Source organism: Tachysurus vachellii, chromosome 11 (assembly GCF_030014155.1).
Source record: "Tachysurus vachellii isolate PV-2020 chromosome 11, HZAU_Pvac_v1, whole genome shotgun sequence".
In the NCBI taxonomy this organism is placed as follows: domain Eukaryota; kingdom Metazoa; phylum Chordata; class Actinopteri; order Siluriformes; family Bagridae; genus Tachysurus; species Tachysurus vachellii.
The window spans coordinates 13,816,083-13,836,011 of NC_083470.1; the positions used below are offsets into that span (position 1 = coordinate 13,816,083).

Genomic DNA, 19,929 nt, shown 5'->3' on the forward strand with positions numbered 1-19,929 from the left:
ACGCACGCAGCTGTCACTCGCTCCACACACAGGGAGGCGCTAAGCTGCTGACTGGAGCCGCTACACGGAACAGGACCTTTTGTTTTATTTAGTATGGCTGATAAACCGGACCTCTCAACGTCAAGGTTTCATGAGTCGTGTAGCTACTCGTTCGAAGGGTAGCTTTAAAAAATGAGCTGTCGCTTGTCACTTGTAACACGTATCTAAAGTGTCCGTTGTCTTTTTTATGGGGTACAAAGATGGGTGAGCGCGCGCCACAATAGAGGCGGTGTCCTGAATAGAAAGGCTGTCCAGATGACCCCAACGAGACGGAGACGCTGTGATGGGAGACTAAAACCTAGGCCTCTCTGTCTTTGTCTCTTAAAAACGAGAAAGAAAACACCCACTCCGGTGGTCTCGTCATCTCCCGACACTTGTTTTCTAATCGCCATTCACACTCATCTTCACACAAGCCATCGTCTTTCAAGGAATTCACTTCTCACATGCTTCATAGATGTAGGAAAAACCCAAGCTTTCCTGTTAACAATCCACCAGTTTAAACAGTAGCTGTAGTTCCCACATGGAACTTATCATTGGTTACACTGTTATTATATGTTATTACATTTACAACAGAGCAAATTGCATGCTTATTACCATTTACTTCTCCTTCTTTCAGGGCTCCGCTAATTCGTCTGCAATAGTCCCACCGTGGTGATTAAAGGGTCCCTTAACCATATGTGGGGCTCGTTCTCTTTCAACCCTACAGAAAAGAACTTATTCAAGAGGTCAACAATGTGGCCTATCCATAAACCCATAGTTTTTCAACTGTGCAGAGCTACAAATGTACTTTAAACGATTAAGAATCTTATGTCTGTAAATCTGCTTTGAGACACAATGTATTGTCAAAAAACAAGAAGTATGGCTCGGAGATTTTCAGGAGACAGAGGATGCTGTAAACATCCTGGAGTCTATAGCTATGTTAACATAATAACATTTAAGAGTGGGTGGCTTAAATAGCATCATACTGTATCATATGAGATGAAGGCGAAGTAGTGTACACTCTTCCCCACTGAACATTTTCGCATCAATGGACACGCCCAAATCTAGTCATCAGTGGCCGCTGTGGCTTATGTCACCAGAAGTCTCTATCTCTCATTGAAACTGAATGGTCTCTGGTGGTTTCGTGTGCTGTGAGTTGCTGTATGTGTGAATATAGCAAAAGAGAGCAAAATTGGCCATGCTCTCTGAATGGAAGGAATGGTAAAAACACCCCTATCAATCAGTACAACAGAGTAGCCAGTATAGTGTGTCTATGAGCTCATGAATTTCTCCAGTTGTGTTCTGCTACCCTGTGATGTAGCATGAGACACAAAAGATGCAGTGATTGGCTTTGCATGTTTTTCAGGAACCAAATACTGACATTCTAGCCTTCACCCACCCGGTTTTATAGCTGTCACATGACAGAACTTTAGGTAGACATTAGGAATTGACGAATGACAAATAGAATATCAATATAGACCTATTTGATCGATAAATTATCAAATATATAATGTATATATTAAAGTGTAGGTTATGCTATTGAAGTCTACACTAAGTGTGTAGTTCATAAAATATGCTATTCTACATATGGTTCTACATATGGCTGGCATACTGCTTCCATTACGTAGTGAGATGTGAAGGGCAAAAGCAGTAGGCCACTATTTACCCCGCTGATTTAGTGATTACTACTAATAATGCCAGCCTGTACTGTTTGGTATACTTTATGTTGTGATTTCCTGCTGTAAATTAGTTTGGGGCTTTCCCCCTTACACTGATCTTTCCCTCTATTTGTGAAACTTTGAGATTGTTAAATGAGAAAATAATAAAAATGTCAGATGAATTTCTGCAACATTTCAGTTATTTTCTAAAAACTTAGATTTGCCCCATTAGTTGTTGTAGCTTAAATGCACACAACAATGTGTGTGTGTATTTAACTCTTTACTAATTCTGAGTAATAACATCTGTTATTGCCCTTCGGTGTGCAGTTCATTGTCTCACTACTCTTATCATAGTATTTTCAGAAGCATCAGATATAAAACATTATTCCCCTATAATAATGAAATACTGTAGATCTGCCTGGCTTAGTTTGAAGATCTTCATTGTGAACTCAAGACCCAGGACTGTGACGTGCAGGAGGCAATGAATAAGTCAGAGACTTTTGTCTGATAGAGACTAATAGACAGTGACAGATAGATAGCATGTGACTGAAAACATCTAGGGATTGACTGAAAATCAGTCCAAATCGTCAAAAAATATCTGTTTTGCAACAAGGCATATATGCAGTGTGAGATGTTTTAGAGTGTTTTGTTTCCCTTACATGAGATGGTTAATTGGTTAGGTGCAGGTAAACCTGTGGATTTTAACAGCAGCCATACACAGTCCCTGTTAAATAAATCATTTTGCCTGCATACACATATGATGGGGATTCATGAATTTTTTAGCTTGTTCATTTCAGTTACTCCTTCTAAAAGTGCAAGAGTAGTCTATGAGCATGTGAAGCATTATTTACCTATTCAAAGCTTCCATTTTTCATGCTTCCAGCAGCATGGTTGAGTCATTCATCCTCTCCCACTGGGCTTCTCTGTCTGAGACGGCTTGTTGACTGCTTTATGATTTTAAATCAGTGCACAGTGGATTTCAGGAAAGGAAACAGTGAGATTTTAACACAACCTGTCACTGTATAAGCTGTGAAAGTAGACTAAGGATATAGGCAATAGCTTACCAATATAATTACGAATAGTCATTGATTCATCTTCACTAACTACTGTTCTTGTTCATTGCTGCAGTGAATCTGGAGCCTATACCATGAACTCTGGGTGTGGGACCAGTGACACACACACACACACACACACACACACACACACACACACACACACACACACACACACACACACACACACACACACACACACACACACACACTCGCAAACTCATTCCCAACTAGGGGCCAATTTAGTGTTGCCAGTCCACCTGCATGTTTTTTGGAGGACCCAGTGCTGTATATTGCAATTATGACAATATAAAATCATGATCTCCTCTCCGGTTCCAAATGTATCACATGGCATAGCATTGAAACAGGGATCACATGATTTACATGAAGTGTTTAAGTGCACAGCTTTGAAATATAGAAGTGACACAGCTTATGAAGTTGGCCATAGCAATAGCAAAATACATTGTACAAACATACTGCTTAATTAAAAAGGCACATGTTTCATTGTATGGGAAATGCATGCCCTATAGCACTGTCCAGAATCCCAGCACAAACTTCCCAAGGAAATCCTATCAGAATGCTTAAAATTGATTTGTTCAGCTAGATGACTGGCAAAGGTACAGGTCAGAACACGTGTCCTTCCTTTTCCCAAGTAGTCATTATAAGCAAATGCATTGTCTTGGTAAATTTATGTTTATTTTTCCTCTTGGAAAAACACTGGGCAGAAATAATTTCTGCTTGTATTTATAGGCTACTCAATCACTCTTTGGCCTATGTGACAGATAAAAGCAATTTAGGACACTAAAAAGAGTCTGGCATGGTGTAAATCATATAGAAAGTAGTTAAAATTACAGCGACTTCATTTATGAGTCAGGAAATCAATATGTCACCATTTGATGAACATAACATAAGCAACTAAAAGCTGAATTTAACTACGAGCACTTAACTATAAATCTGTGCTGTGCTAATTTAGAATAATACTTAACATTTATTATAACAATTAAAAAAAAATATCTATCTTTGCTGTGATTATTTAATACAATTAAATTTTTTTTTATGTCAGTGGTATATGCCTTCAAGATTACACGTCTATCTCTATAAATAAAAAAAAAAGTGTTAAAAAGTACCCTTGTTCAGATTTATATTTATTTTTATATCGAAAGCAATAGGTGGCTTCATCATAATCCAATCCAAGTTTTCAGCAAAGGCATTACAGGTAAAGAGAACTTGCTCTGCTTCCTCTCTGTGGTCCTGTGATTTGGTAACTCTTGTCCTTGCTCTAACAAGTTGTCAGTGCTATATACAATGAGCAGATGGTACAAAGATGACTGCAGATGCAAACTGTTAGCCTAAAAGTGTCATTGCTTTCTCTTTGTTTTGTCTACTCTGTGATTTGGTTTATTATTTAACCATCATGTGGCACTGATTTGTGATTGGTGACAATACATAAACTGCCACATATAAATTGTTCTTCCACAGGTGATACAAGAGTTTGGACAGACGTGGTAGCCTGACCTCCACACAATCTCCTTGGATGCTGCTGGAACACTCTTCAGGAAGAGGGTGCAGTGAATGGGATGGGATATCCTGGTTCTGCCACTCCCTTTCCTTTGCGGCTGTATTGTTCCCACAGCCCCAGGATGCGACATGCTGAGTGCTTATGCAGATATTTGGGCTCTCACAGTCACAGCACTGTTGATGCAAGGTACGATCAGGAACTCTCTTTCGTTTCCCTGTCATTTCTCTTTCATTGCTTAACCACTCAAACAACAAATATGTCACGTCATATTGCTCAGTGGCATAGCAAAATATAAAAAGAACGCCAAGGCTGAAGAAAAAAAGTCAGTCTTGTTAGGTTGTAGTTGCCTGTACAAGACTATACTCCTGTGTATAGGTGGGTGTGGATGCAGTGTAATATTGGAACAACATATTTCACACCGCAGTGACCTATTTCTGACTAAATTGGTGTAACTATTACACCAATTGCCACTGAAAAATCATCTTAATTAAACCACCCTAAAGTCAAAGGCAGGAGATATACAGAATCACTCTGTGTGGGTATCTGTAGACCAGATATGTTAATGAAAGAAAAAACAACCCTAAAACTAGCTAAAACAAAAGAAAAGATTGCATCACACATTGTAGGTATTGGCAAACAGCCATTGTAATCCAAAGTCCTGTGAATAATTAAGATAACTCTTCCCGTGAAAAAAGTAGCTGCAGGGCAAAAGATGTAGATGGCCTCTAAATACAAGAGCTCAGATAAACAATACCGTGTGCTTAGTAACACTAGTGTTACTTCAGCTGCATATGATTTGTGTGCCATTATGTGTCATTGTGGTTTGGTACAGTATACATCTGCTACAAAGATTGTATGGCTATGGTAAAGTGGAATTTTCCCCCACGAAACATCAGAGGGATGGCCTCACCAGAGCTACAATAGAGTTCTGGCACTGCTTTCCACCCTCCATTCCTGTAATTATGGCTTGCCAGAGACATTAACGTAATAAGTCATTGGGGCAGGATACAATAACATCAGAAACACACTTCAAGGAGAGCTCACGTCTCACAGGCAAATGAATACAAATCTCAAGTATAATTGCATGAAAAATAGTTTCTGGCTTCCACGCAGTTACCAGTTGTGGACTTAGATATTGTATATCTTCTACGACTGTTCCAGAACCAGAAAATGTTAGTTCAAGATGTAAACTGTTTGACTTCGAGGAGTCCTCTGACACAATCAGTTTTTCCTACAACTCCTTCATCTATAAAGGCAGTATGTTATTCTAAGCCTGTGGCAGCATGTCATTTGTCAAACTGTAACATTGGCTGGCTCGTTTCAATACTGCCCCCTGGTGTGCTTGTTCAAACCTACGCTTAAATAGGTAGGTTCAATATTAGGGTGAGTCCACAAATTTGTGTCTAATATTACATATACAAACAGACATTCAAAGTAATGGTAGAAAACATAAAAAAGGGGAATATTTTAGATACATTAAACATTAACAAAATGAACATTAATGATAGATTAATAATGGTTAGAAAAACGAATTGTTGCCCATTATAACTACCTTAAAATATTCCTCCATCTAATTTGTGTATTATTTATCGTACCCAAGGTCACAAGGAACCTTGAGCCCATGCCAGGTGACTCAGGGCAGAAGATAAGGGACACCCTGGTTAGTGTGCCAAGCCATTTCAGGGCAAAATCACAACCCCATTCATACACTTTGGACTGGGAAAACCAGAGTACCAGGAGAAAACCCTCAAAGCACAGGGATATCATGCAAACTCCACGAACACAACAGAGTTTGGAGCAGAGGCAGGAACCCAACCCTGAAAGTGCGAGGAAAATGTGCGAACCACTAAGACGTTTCACCCTCAAAATATAATCATTTAAATATTTTTAAAATGGTATTTATTGTGCTTAATATCTTAGTATGTTCGCATTAATGTGAATCTTTCTCCTGTTTATCGATTATGGATTATTATGGCCAGGTTACGCTCTGCATTTAGGTCTCCACTCCTATATGATAGCTATCATGAATGCTATCATGTTGCTTCCTTCAATACACATGAAGCCAACCATATCTTTTTTTAATTAATTGGTGGAGTAACACACCCAGAGAAAAATCCACCCCTTACAAATGCATGAGCTCACAGATTAGCTGTAGTCACTGTGAATGATGGTGTATGCCACTACTGAAAATATATTTTAACTGTCCCCACACCATTCACTCACCCTGGCTATAAACACATGAAATGTTTTGAATATTATATATCACATGTTCAGCAAGAAATTTGTTCACTTTATTTTCTGTCTTTTTTTATTATTATTATTATTTTCAGTAATTCTTAGTATTGACTATTTTACCAAAATAATGAAGCTAAAATTAAATTAAATTCCGATTACAAAATACAAGCAATTTCCAGCAAATTAGTCTTCATTAAAATGTCATTGTGGCATTAGTGTAATTATTAGTATTATTTACGTATTTAATAACAAAATGTAGCCAGCTATGAAAGGAACCTTGTTTTTAAGTTTTACTTTTGAATGGTTAAATATATGTTTTTGATGCTGAAAGAGATTTAGCAAGATTTAAACCCACACATGCCAAACATTACTGTACAGTATATATAACTTTCTGACCTACTTCAGACAAACAACCTTTACACCAAATGCCACAGAGAAAATGCCCTATAACCATTTTTTGGCAATGGCAGGCCCTTCATAATTCATAAGAAAACTGCCTTTCCCACTTATCTCAGCACATATTAATTCAGCTTGAAATGTCATTTCCCTGTGTCAAAGACACACAGAGGCAGACGCATAATGTCATATAGCATGCAATATTAGTAAGTCTGAAATGTCTGCAGTTGTAACCAACAACAACAGGGTAAATTTAGTGTTATGCTTATTTAGAAGTTTTGGATACACTTGCTCATAGTAATCTTCCGTGCGATGAAGTTTTTGGACCTCCGCTGAGATGAGGCCGACTCTGTGAGAATCCTGAGACATCTACAGATCTACCAGCTCCAGTTGGACTCTGTGATACCAAGAGGAGATCTGGACTCTATGTGATCCCTACACAAATACAACATTTGTCTGACTGTATATTTGTAATCTCACCATCTAGTGTCACCCATATGAGGATGGGTTCCCCTTTGAGTCTGGTTCCTCTCAAGGTTTCTTCCTTTACCAATCAAAGGGAGTTTTTCCTTGCCACTGCTGCCTGAGTCACCTCAGACTTGCTCATTGGGGATAAATACATACACATACATACGTACATACACACTGAACTATATATATTTTGAATTTTTATTATATTAATTCTCTATATTACTCCTTACAGTATGTTTATCTTCTGTAAAGCTGCTTTGAGACAATGTCCATTGTAAAAAGCGCTATACAAATAAACTTGAATTGAATTGAATTAATTTCTTGCTATATTAGAATAGTAATTATGATACAAACACTATTAGCTAAAAATTCTGACATACAGAGACTTAATTCACGTTTAAAAGGGAATTTGCTTCTCCTTCTTCTAGGTTCTAACAAAAACCTTTCAGTAAACTCTACTGATTACAAATATATATTTTAATCCAGACAAAATTAACTTATATATGAGGATTGTTGTCTCTATTTTCCTTTTTTAGGGACACATAAAGGATTAAAAAAAAATAAAAAATAGCAACTCATATTGTTTGAATAATTGTATAATTTATAGAATGTAAATTCTATAATAGTGATTTTATTATAGAATAATAATAATAAAATAGTAATTTTACCTGTACTCCCTTCCATGACTCCTGAAACACCTAAACTACAACTTTTTAGCCCTGTTTGTTTTATGTGTATTAAAAAAACCTTCAACAGTATGTTAGGTTGATAATAGTCTGTAACTTAGTGAACCAGTGTTAATGAATTCATCAATAGAGACTTAAAAGCATTTTTGTATGTCGCTCTTGATAATGGTGTCTGCCAAATGCTGTAAATGTAAATATATGACTGTTCTTTCCTTAACTATCATGTAATGAATCTGTGATTTAGCTAAATTTGACTAAATTTATTGCAATATTAAAGAACAAAGGCAAAGACTCAATTGGAGCTTAAACAATACATACTATGGTTTATATGAACTGAAAAACATTTATGGAAACTGAATTTTGGGGATTAATTTCATTGACAGAAATTAGAAAGGATCAAATCCCCTCTAATCAGGTCAGGGCTTCTGTATGAGACTTAACCCTGGGTATAGATGAAATGTAAACTGATTCTGTTTCTGCCATCCCTCTGCAGACAAATTATAGGTGTGCTGCAGTGAATAAAGCCACATGAGACGTTTTTCCTCATAATTACTAGAAAAGTTGTTTGCCCTACTTTTAAGCTGCTGTACAAGACTTTCTATTGAATTACGATTTAAGTAGTTCATTGTCATTCTATATAATAACTGTGTAAGCCAACTAATACAACAAACTATGGGGTTACGTAGCCAAAAGTATTAAATCCACCACCCGTTCTATAATCAGCAGTAATTAACTAGTTGAAAAGATGTGTTATGTGTTTGGGTGAAGCAGTTGCAGAAATCTAGGCTGCTGTTATTCATTACAAGGGATGCAATTACAATGGTATTTCTAGTGCTATTTATTTTTCCATTAGAATTTCAAAATTGCTAGGCTTAGTTAACCCTCCTGTTAATAGCCTTTAAAACATAGATGGCATTACAGACAAGTATGCTTTTCTAACTACTTTATGACATTTTTGTATTTATGCTTCACTGTATAGCACAAAATCTTAAATAATATTTTATACTCTAACAATGTGCCTGAATGACTATCACCCAGTAGCACTCACACCCATCATCATAAAATGCTTTGAGCGACTGGTCCTGGCACACCTGAAGCACTGCCTCCTAACCCACATTGGACCCACATCAGTTTGACTACTGGAGCTATAGGTGCATAGAGGATGCAGTCTCATCAATGCTGCACTCTGTGCTCACACATCTGAATAATAACAACACATATGCACATATGCTGTTTGTGGAATTCATAGCTCATCATAGCTAGGTTAATCACCAAACTTGGGTATCTAGGCATCAAAACCTCCCTGTGTCACTGGATTATAGACTTTCTGACCAAGAGAACCCAGAATGTCAGGTCAGGCCACAGCCGCTCTGCTATAATCACCCTTAACACGTGTACCACAGGACTGTGTGCTGAGTCCATTTCTCTATTCCCTCTTCACTCAAGACTGCAGGCCTGTGCATGGATCTAATTCCATAATCAAGTTTGCTGACAACACCACAATGATTGGCCTCATCACGAACAATGATCAGACAGCCTACAGGGAAGAGGTGCAGCATCTGGAAGCATGATGTGCTGACAACAACCTGCTCCTTAACACCAGCAAAACAAAGCAGCTTATAATGAACTTTATGAGGGAGATCAGAGGCACGCACACCCCATCCACATCACCAAGCTGCCAGCTTCAAGTTCCTAGGGAGTCACATATCAGAGGACCTGTCCTGGACCACCAAAACTCTAGCCTGGTCAAGAAAGCTCACCAGCACCTGTTCTTCCTGAGGACACTGAAGAAACATCACCTGTCGTCAGCCATCCTGGTGAAATGTTATCGCTGTGTGATTGAGAGCATCCTGACCAACTGTGTCACAGTCTAGAGTGGGAACTGCATGGCTGCAGACTGCAAGGCACTGCAGTTTGAAAACCACCCACAGGAACTCTACTTCCAGCTATTGAGGACGTTCAAAGGTCTGTGTCGAAATCGCAGCATTCTTAAAAACTAATAGACTGAGGAACAGTTTTTTCCTTAGGGCTGTCACCTTACTAAACTCTGCCACCCAATGATCACCCACCCCTGTATATTATGTCAATAGCACCTGTATACATGTCAATATAATATATAATACATATATAACCTTGTATATTTCATGTTTATAGCACCCAACCTGCATATCTTGTATATCCATACCTATAGATCCAAAGCATATTCATCTGTATATTATCCTGTTCATACTGTAAATTCTGTAAATCATACTGTTGACAAACAGCTGGAACCAAATTGCTTGTGTGTGTCAAAACACTTGGCCAATAAACCTGATTCTGATTCTAGTTCTGACATACTGTACATCTTGCACTTGGTGATTGTTGCACTTCTGGTTACATGCCACATTGCATTCTGTTGCCTTGTACATGTGTAATGACAATAAAGTTAAATCTAATCTAATCTAATATGCTATTAAATAATATGCCGAATCTCCCTTTTTGTACATAATATTTGTATTGTTGTGGAACACAATTATTTTTATTTTAAGTTAAGAATCTTTCACTTATACCATTAGCAGGTTTAGTGTTTGCAAAACTGCTGTTGTGGCACTTGTTCCAACACCCATGTTTATCTGTAGCTGTGTCTGTTCTGATACTTTTACATGTTATGTCTCTCTCTCTTTGTTTTTGTTGTTTTTTTTTTGTTTTTTTTTTTTTACAAATCCTAAACCCCTTATACTCCAGGAGTCTAAAACAGGCTGATTGATAGTCTACGCTGGAACTAGTTTGTCTTCCAGTGTTTGGTTTAACTGTTTACAGACTCAATATAATTAGTAACTAGAGCTCTTTAAAGAAACCAACCACTGGATATTTAGGTAGTCTTTAAACATTTGCAGAGCATCATATCAAAAATCATGCCTAATGTTTCTTTTGCCAAACACTGCAACAATATACAATGTACACTTAAACCTAACTTATAACTAATAGTGCCATTCCACAAATTAACTATTTTGAGTTTAATGCAGAATTAACACCGTGAGAGGGCAAAGTTAGCATGTTTGCCCCGGAAAGTGCATGTTCTCCCTGCCTTGTGACCTGAGTAAATTCGATTTATTTTAATAGCGCTTTTAACAATTCCCATTGTCTCAAAGCAGCTTTACAGAAGTATAGAAACAGAAGAAAGAAAGAAATATATAATAATAATAATAATAATAATAATAAGAAGAAGAAGAAGAAGAAGAAGAAAAAATAAGGATAAAAATACATTAATGAATACATAAAATTAAAGTTTACATTTAATTTAAAAATATTAACTTCAAATTTGGGGGGGCACGGTGGCTTAGTGGTTAGCACGTTCGCCTCACACCTCCAGGGTCGGGGTTTGATTCCCACCTCCACCTTGTGTGTGTGGAGTTTGCATGTTCTCCCCGTGCCTCGGGGGTTTCCTCCGGGTACTCCGGTTTCCTCCCCGGTGCAAAGACATGCATGGTAGGTTGATTGGCATCTCTGGAAAATTGTCCGTAGTGTGTGATTGTGTGAGTGAATGAGAGTGTGTGTGTGCCCTGCGATGGGTTGGCACTCCGTCCAGGGTGTATCCTGCCTTGATGCCCAATGACGCCTGAGATAGGCACAGGCTCTCCGTGACCCAAGGTAGTTTGGATAAGCGGTAGAAGATGAATGAATGAATGAATGAACTTAAAATTTGAAATACTATATATCTATCCCTATCCCTAATGAGCAAGCCCGAGGCGACGGCGGCAAGGAAAAACTCAGAGAGGACATGAGGAAGAAACCTTGAGAGGAACCAGGCTCAAAAGGGAACCCATCCTCATTTGGCATGGGATAGGCTTCGCTTTCCCCTTTAACCTATGTAGAAAAATCGGTACACAAAATGGATGGATGGATTAACACTGTGAGAGAAATCTTAGAATGCTAAAATGAAAAAAAGATGAAAAGGCATGAAACTGAATGCTTTGACCTAGATAAACAGTGAACTTTTAGAGAAACAAAAATAATTGTCTGATGTAATACTGTATAGATTTTTACAGCATACAGTATATATCTCTCCCAAACTTGTTTTATCCATTTTAGAATAGGTGAAAACAAACCCACACACAAAAAAAGCATAGATGATGACTGTAATGACTGTTATGTAGCAGGCAGGTTGAAATCCATATGTGGGGATTTAATGGTAAACACAGTGTAAACAATTCAGGACGTTAAGTCAAAGAGTGGTAATAGAACAGGCAGAGAAGCAGTACACAGAACAAGCAATCTGCAGAGCAAAACATTCCAGAATGTAAATCCAAACACACATGAATTCGGACGATGGCTCCCCCTGGCGGCCAGTGTGGTAATCGCTGTTGACTCAACAATGTTACAATGTCTGTTGTTACAATGACAGACAGACATAAACAGGCAAAGACACACACACACACACACACACACACACTCTCTAAGAGTTAAAAAATTTAAAAGAGTAAGTTTTACTAGTTACTAGTTACTGAAAAGAGTTAGTTTTATCAACTCTAAATTGACTGACTGAGTTAAGCGCATGCACCACAACTATAAAAAGCCATTATCAATGGAGCGCAGATATCATGAGTCACCATAGCAACAGCGTCAGACAAAAAGAGGTCTGCATATTTCTCACCCGCAGAACTGTTTCTGAAAATGCAGAAATGTGTAAGTTTACATTTTAATTACTTTTATACAGTGTTGGGTGTAATTAATTACTAAGTATCTATCTAAATAGTGTAATTTAATTACAAAACTGTAAAACAATTCTGTATAAAACAATAGTGGATTTAACATCACATTTTAAAAGGTATATTTTTAATGTAAACTTCTCCCTCTAGTTACACACTTTGGTCAATTCAAGGATAATTCATGCAATTGTATATTGTTTATTTGAAAGCATTAGAAGTGCAGTTTCTTGTCTCTCCTGATTGTTCAAGTGGTTGAGGTTGATTTGGGATTTAGAAAGTAATTAATAAGTAAATAGACCAATACTTTCTAGAGCTAGTAATTATTACATTAATCTAATTAGACTGGTTGAAGATGTAATTTGTAGTTAGTAATTAAGAACTATTTTAGAGTAAATTCCTAACCGTTATAATATCAGAGGTGAAACTGGAAGAACAGTATTTTATTAAACCTATTAATTTAATTTTCATGTATAGGTGCAATCCTGCAGGCATTAAAAGAACGTGGCAGCAGATTAAAATGAAATATAAAAACATAATTCAATCATGTAAGCCTTGAGCATATCTTAGGTGTAAAGTACATGGCTTTACAAACATTTGACATATTAACTGAATAGCATTCAGTATCTAGCGGTGCAGCAGCATTTTTAGCATGGGTCTAAATGTTCATTCTCATTTGACTACTCAGCCAAAAGAAAGAAGGCAGAGGCTCGCAAAACAGGGGGAGGACCTGCACCATCACCTCTGACAAATGCAGAGGAGATGGTCCTGAGCCTGGATGCTGCTGGAAGGCCAATTGCTGAGGGAATTCTTGGAGGGACTTCATCAGAGCCAGTCACTCCAGAAGATTTAAGTGCTTTCATAAAATGTAAGAGGTCTACCTACAGTATGTGTTATTTTTATATAGACTTTTTAAGATATTTCCATTTATATTACTTTGGGTTGGGTTTTTCATCGGTCCCACCAGATTCGTATGGCAATATCTGTCTCTTGGAGCCTCCTGTCCCAAAAGAACCCCAGGCAGTTGTAAGTAGCCTACTCAGTGCACCATAAATTATGACAAATAGTATTTTAAAGTGTACTTTATGGAATGCTCATCTTTACAAAATGATGGAGATGATGAAGAAACCGTTTCTGCTGCCACAGAGAGGCCTACAGAGGTAATGTTAATATTATGTGTCTAGACATCAATAAATCTACACATTCACATTTCTTCACATTTTTATGTGGAGTAGCCTATAGAATCCAAGTTTACATCTATAAATGGTCATTCTTATCTACACCTCTATACGATGTAAGGATGAATGAGATTATGGATGTATCTTATTGACTGTAAAGAAAAACGGTACCGTTCAAATAAAAATGCATAGGGATGTGATGAAACATCCACTCTGGGCCTCAAAATCCTCTCCCGATGTAAATGTAACTCCCTACGAATTAATACAGCCTCTTCATCAACAGGATCACGCCATTTCATTCTCTTTTATGCTCTATGCGTAACTGAAATGTGTGCAATGAATGAGGTGTTTAAACATCACTTCCTCTTTAAAAAAGGGGAGGAGACCGAAAGAAACTGGGTTTACCGAAGAAAACCTGCTCCCTACCAGGCTAGGTTCACAGAGTAAGTTACTATGGTAACTGACTCGGAGTATAAGTTAGCTCTCTTTCAGAAATGGGCTTGACTTAAAGGTGGGGTCTCCATTGTTTGAAAGCCAATGTTGACATAAAATCACCAAAACAAACACGCCCCTAACCCAAATGGGTCCCACCCCTTTATTGATAGACCCACACATACATAAGGCAACTAATGGAAATAAATGTGTCTTTATCATAGATGAAGGGAAGAACAATACGATTGCAGATAAACAAGCAAAAAATGACACACAAGCATAATCATGCAAAGGACGGCATATATTAGTTCTGTGTAACAAAGCAAAACCAACGTTACTCACCTATCGAGAAGGAAAAAAGCAACCTCAGCGTCTTAAGTAAAGTTGGCCGCATATTCACAGATTGGAGTTTCCCAAGTCACTAACTCCTGAGCTAAACGCTGTTACTAGCAAAACTCGGTTGTAGCTGCCTCTCTACATTACTGCGATAGAAAAGAGGTGTTATTTGTGTAGTAACAGCGTTTAGCTCAGGAGTTATTGACTCGGGAAACTCCAATCTGTGAATATGCGGCCAACTTCCTGCTCCTTCAGTTCTCTCCAGCGCTGGAAAGCTGATCCTTTATTAACACGGGTCCTACTTCTTGCCTTATCGTAAGCCTTTCTTCGCTTTCTTTCTTTGTTTTTATCCTCCATGTCAATGTTAAAACCGCTTTCTGCTAATGTCACACTTGCGCACTGAACACTCTCTCCGCCCATATTGACAAGACACGCCCCTTTCTGCTCATTGGCTACACGTTAGTTTTGATTTTTGTTTTTGTCGTCCCGACTCAGTTTTCTGAAGCATTTCTCAAACAACGGAGACCCTACCATTAACATACCTCCCTTTCTGAAACGGAAAACCCAGAGTTTCCCTCATTTCAGGGTTAACATACTCAGAGTTTTCACTTAACCTCCTTTCTGAAACAGGCCCCTGGGGTTTTGACAATTGATGTCAAACACACTGAAAAAAAAACATAACCATTTCAAGCTGTTTTATTTACAGTCATGAACTAGTTATTAATAGTTACAGGTTAATTGTTCCCTTTTTTTTTTTTTTTTTTTTTTGTCATTTAGATGCTTTTTTAGCATCAAATTGATGCTGATGAATCTTCAAATTATAGTCTATAGTTGAATTATTCTGACTGAGGAGGACATGTACTGTATATAGTGGTGAGTGGCGTAGTGGATGTGAGCCAAAGATTTGGATATTGAGAGGAAGATATGTATGTAATGATTTAAAGTGTTTTGAATGCTGACACAGGATTTCGTAACTATGCAAGTCTTAGCAAACTGAGCCAAGATAACTGGTATGATTGGCCTACCAGACTTTGTAGATTTTAAATGGCCACTGCTGTATTATTGTCACTAAACCTTTGCTGATTACTGCACACCACAAAGACTGAATGTTTTTTCCTTGTGCATTGTATTTATTTAACTTAAGCACTTGGATAAGGGCATCTGCCAAATGCTGTAAATGTCAATTTATTTATTCATTCATTCATCTTCTACCGCTTATCCGAACTACCTCGGGTCACGGGGAGCCTGTGCCTATCTCAGGCGTCATCGGGCATCAAGGCAGGATACACCCTGGACGGAGTGCCAACCCATCGCAGGGCACACACACACTCTCATTCACTCACACAATCACACACTACGGACAATTTTCCAGAGATGCCAATCAACCTACCATGCATGTCTTTGGACCGGGGGAGGAAACCGGAGTACCCTGAGGAAACCCCTGAGGCACGGGGAGAACATGCAAACTCCACACACACAAGGTGGAGGCGGGAATCGAACCCCGAACCTGGAGGTGTGAGGCGAACGTGCTAACCACTAAGCCACCGTGCCCCCCCAATTTATTTAATTTAATTTAATTTAATTTAATTTAGTGTTGTATTTTGTTGATACTCCTTCCGCATGAAGTGAAACAATTTAGTCAATCAGTAATTAGTTTATCAGTTAACTGAAATAAAAGTAAATGTTTTTATTGTTTTATTATCTGATTTATTGAGTATTGTTTGATGTGTGTGTACCAAAGGTGTCATGCTCCAATTAGTTTGACTTTGTCTAAATGAAATCATTGAATTTAAATCATGAAATGAAATCTGAAATTGTATCGTGTCATATTCATCTTTTCGTGATAAACTCAATCGGCTTCATTGTATTGCAATCAAAGGTAAATTTAGTCTTCAGTGTGCACGTGATTGTCTATGCACCGCTTTCGTGAACTACAGCGACCACAATGCACCGCGGTGGAAACACCTTACCAAACATTTTGTCCACAGTGGAGCTCAGTTTCTACACAAATGCGAACAAACCAGTATGGCAGTCCTATAATGGGGGAAATGTATTTCTATCGACCATGTTCTGTTTTTCACTGAACTGATGAGGTAGGACATGTGTGATAACTTCTAATCATCTTTACATCATGTTAATGTTTTGTTAGTGAGGAGCTTGTTAGCATTAGCTGTAGTTAGCTGTAAAAGTGTGTCAGCAGAGGCGCTAACGTTAGCATGTACTCGAGCGGCTCAGGTAAACGCTAGCGCACGTCGGAGAGCTGTGTTTCAGGCTGTTAGCAGTGTTTATAGAGTCTTTCTGAACTTCCCGAGTTATATGAGTAGTTTGTTGGTCTGGTATTGTAGCCATATTGCTGACATACATCAGCTGGCTAATTCACTACCTCAAAACAACTGGCAGCCCAGAGCCACTGAGGCGTGTTTACATTACAGGGATCATTTCACTTGAGCTTAGCAGTTAAATGCTACACAACATATATATGGTTAGCGACACACATATGAAAGATGCGTAGACATTGACAGCTAGCTTGTCTTAACGCGTTAGCCTGCTAGTTCACTATATGGCTGAGAAATCGACACTTATTTAAAGTTTACTAATGTTTTAGCCGCTAACAGTTAGCCTTAGCAAGGGGTGTTTGCGTGTAGCGTTGCTTAATTCTGTAGCCTTACGTTGACCATAGAATTTGCAAAGCAGTGTAAGAGAAATAGCTGCTATGCTACAGCGCTTAGAACATCCACGTCTTGATCACGTGAGGCAGCGAGCGGAACTTCCCCTGTGGCCAGTGATAGGCTGCGTGATAAATGGTTTCCTTCTCCATCTGTACAGTATGTAGGATGGGAAGAACTACCTTCTGTCTCAGGCAGGACACTGTGTGTTTTATCTGGAGCCCCTCAGGACATGACAAATAACCTAAATGTATATTTTATCTGGAGCGTGTCTAGTAACTCTGCTTCACTATATATTACATATTAAGTGTTTGTATTAAGGTAAAACTCCAGGCTAAATCACATTAAACATGTTTATGTTAAAATACTCGATTGATCGATTAGTGGCTTAGGTTCTACTTTGTTAGTTTTTTGAGACATTGGTGTCTGTGTGTCACTGTGGGACAACAGCAAAGTTCTCTCTTAAAAAAGGAGCAAGAGAATCTTTTCTCACTCAGTTTTAATATGTCCTTTACAACAGATTGAGCTCTGTAGGTTTGAGATCTATGAGACGGCAAGCACAATGGTGTTCACGGTGGTATTAGGATACGAAAGTATGGAACCCGATTTGTTGGTGCAAAGTGGATGAGGAGATGAAGTGGCATGACAGATACTAAAGCACTGCTGCAACATCATCATCAAAAAAAAATAAAAATGATCAGGATGATGTATTGTCACTTTGTCATTTCTGATTATTTATCGATCCTTGTGTTTTATCCTTTAGGTGAATATCATAGACCAAGATGTGAAAATTTCAATCTTCATGACATTGTATGGGCTTCTGTAGAATATCAGATGTTCTGAGGAGACTAGCAATTTAGGCACACCAGGAACAATGAATCTACACCAAGTCCTCACTGGAGCTGTCAATCCCGGAGACAATTGTTTCTCTGTTGGAAGAATAAACAGTGTGCCGTTCACGGTAAGAAAACCATGAGTCTTGCAAAAATGCACTTATCTGTCTAAAAAAGTCTACATGTCTCAATTTCTATTATTCACTGTCTTGGCTGCTTTTGTCTGCCTAAATAGAAAAATCAGATGCAGTTTTTCATCCGTCATGGCATTTTATACATGTCATCGTTTCAAGGGCAGCTGTTATTGATCAGTTATATTGCCATTTAGCAAGTGTTTTTTCTAAGGAATCTCTCAAATCCCCTATAAGTCACTAATATCTAGAGTCAAAACTGATTGATTAACTGAGTTCAGTTGTATAAAATATTTCCAGAAGCTTTAAAGAAAAAGGATAAAAAATAAATTAAATTTTATGATTTGTAACACTTTACTCAGACGTTTTAATATATGTCGAAGTTTTTTAGTTTTCACTCAATATCTGTGTTCAGTTATGTTTTTATAGTTCTGCAAAAATTGTTTTTTGTTTCTCAAATCTATATTCATGTCCCTTCGGCTTGTATGTTAGGCCTATGCTTCTGGCTGTGACATTGTAATTTTGGGAAGTGACTTTGAGAGGCTTCAGATCATCCCTGGTGCCAAACATGGGAACATCCAAGTTGGGTGTGTGGACTGCTCTCAGCAAGGACAGGTAAGAGTTATAGAGATTCTCATATTTCAGTTCCACATTTGTGATTAGGAAGATGTTTTTTTAAGTTATTCTGAAAAGAAAACTAAAATCTGTGCATGGCTTAACTTCATATAGCTTTTAACTAGATTTGCATAAGCTTAGGTTTACACTGTGGGATTTATTTTTGGCCCAGTTTTGCTGTTGCAGACAAAACTGCAATAAATAAAAGTATTCTTTGGTCATGAGATTGCAGGACTATCATTATATATTTTTTCATTATATAATCCGACATTGACAATATATTGTCTCACATAGAATTGTCCACGCAGACTTCTGCCAAGATTTTATTGGAATCACCTTACACAGCGTGACAAGCAATAATCTTAATACCTCTTAATAATACCACCATATTCACATGCTATAAAACAGGCTTAATATATGGTAACTTATCCAAAGTGCTGCCAGTCTCATTTTAATCACAGTGGAGGCAAATCAAATGGAGTGTCTGTATTTCTATAACAAATTCAGTTTCGAAAATGTATTTGTAGATCAAACAGCTCCTAGCAGTAGTAGTTGTGGTTTGACAAGATCAGATGTGTGAACATTCATTCTGTCTTCAAAACAGGAAGTGCAAAAAAACAAATGACAGTATGTTTAAGCCTTTGTGTTGTAACAGAGGATTATATGTCAATATTGCAAACATTTATTGAAATATTGTAGGTTTTGTAACACACAGACTGATGAGAGACTGATGATGCACCATTATTGTTTAGAACAAACATAAGTCAAATATTACTGTGTTTAAGATGGTGACTCATTCCAGTATGACGATAAGCTAAGAAGCATCGTGTATACACTTAGTCTTTGTTATGGACTTGTTTTGCAGCTTTCAAGTTATTGTAGTAGAAAATTACAGCATTGAGCCACCCAAATATTCTTGTGACTAGATGTATAATGCAGTTATAAGAGGCTACACTGAATGGCCAAAAACAAATATTTCAATATTTCATTGTACCACCTTTAGCTGATTTATGTGCGC

At 37.8% G+C, this 19,929-nt stretch overlaps 1 protein-coding gene across 4 annotated transcripts in view; it reads left to right on the top strand.

Moving 5' to 3' along the window:
* Nucleotides 1-16,626: 16,626 nt before the first annotated feature.
* The window catches only part of dmxl1 (Dmx-like 1), a 32,264-nt gene continuing 28,961 nt past the window's right edge, over nucleotides 16,627-19,929 (top strand). For all 4 annotated transcript variants that reach the window (XM_060880788.1, XM_060880790.1, XM_060880789.1 and 1 more), the window contains exons 1-3: nucleotides 16,627-16,759; nucleotides 18,096-18,293; nucleotides 18,789-18,911. In XM_060880788.1, the coding sequence (XP_060736771.1) occupies nucleotides 18,207-18,293; nucleotides 18,789-18,911 (210 nt within the window). In that variant the 5' untranslated portion in view covers nucleotides 16,627-16,759; nucleotides 18,096-18,206. The remainder of the gene's footprint in view (nucleotides 16,760-18,095; nucleotides 18,294-18,788; nucleotides 18,912-19,929) is intronic.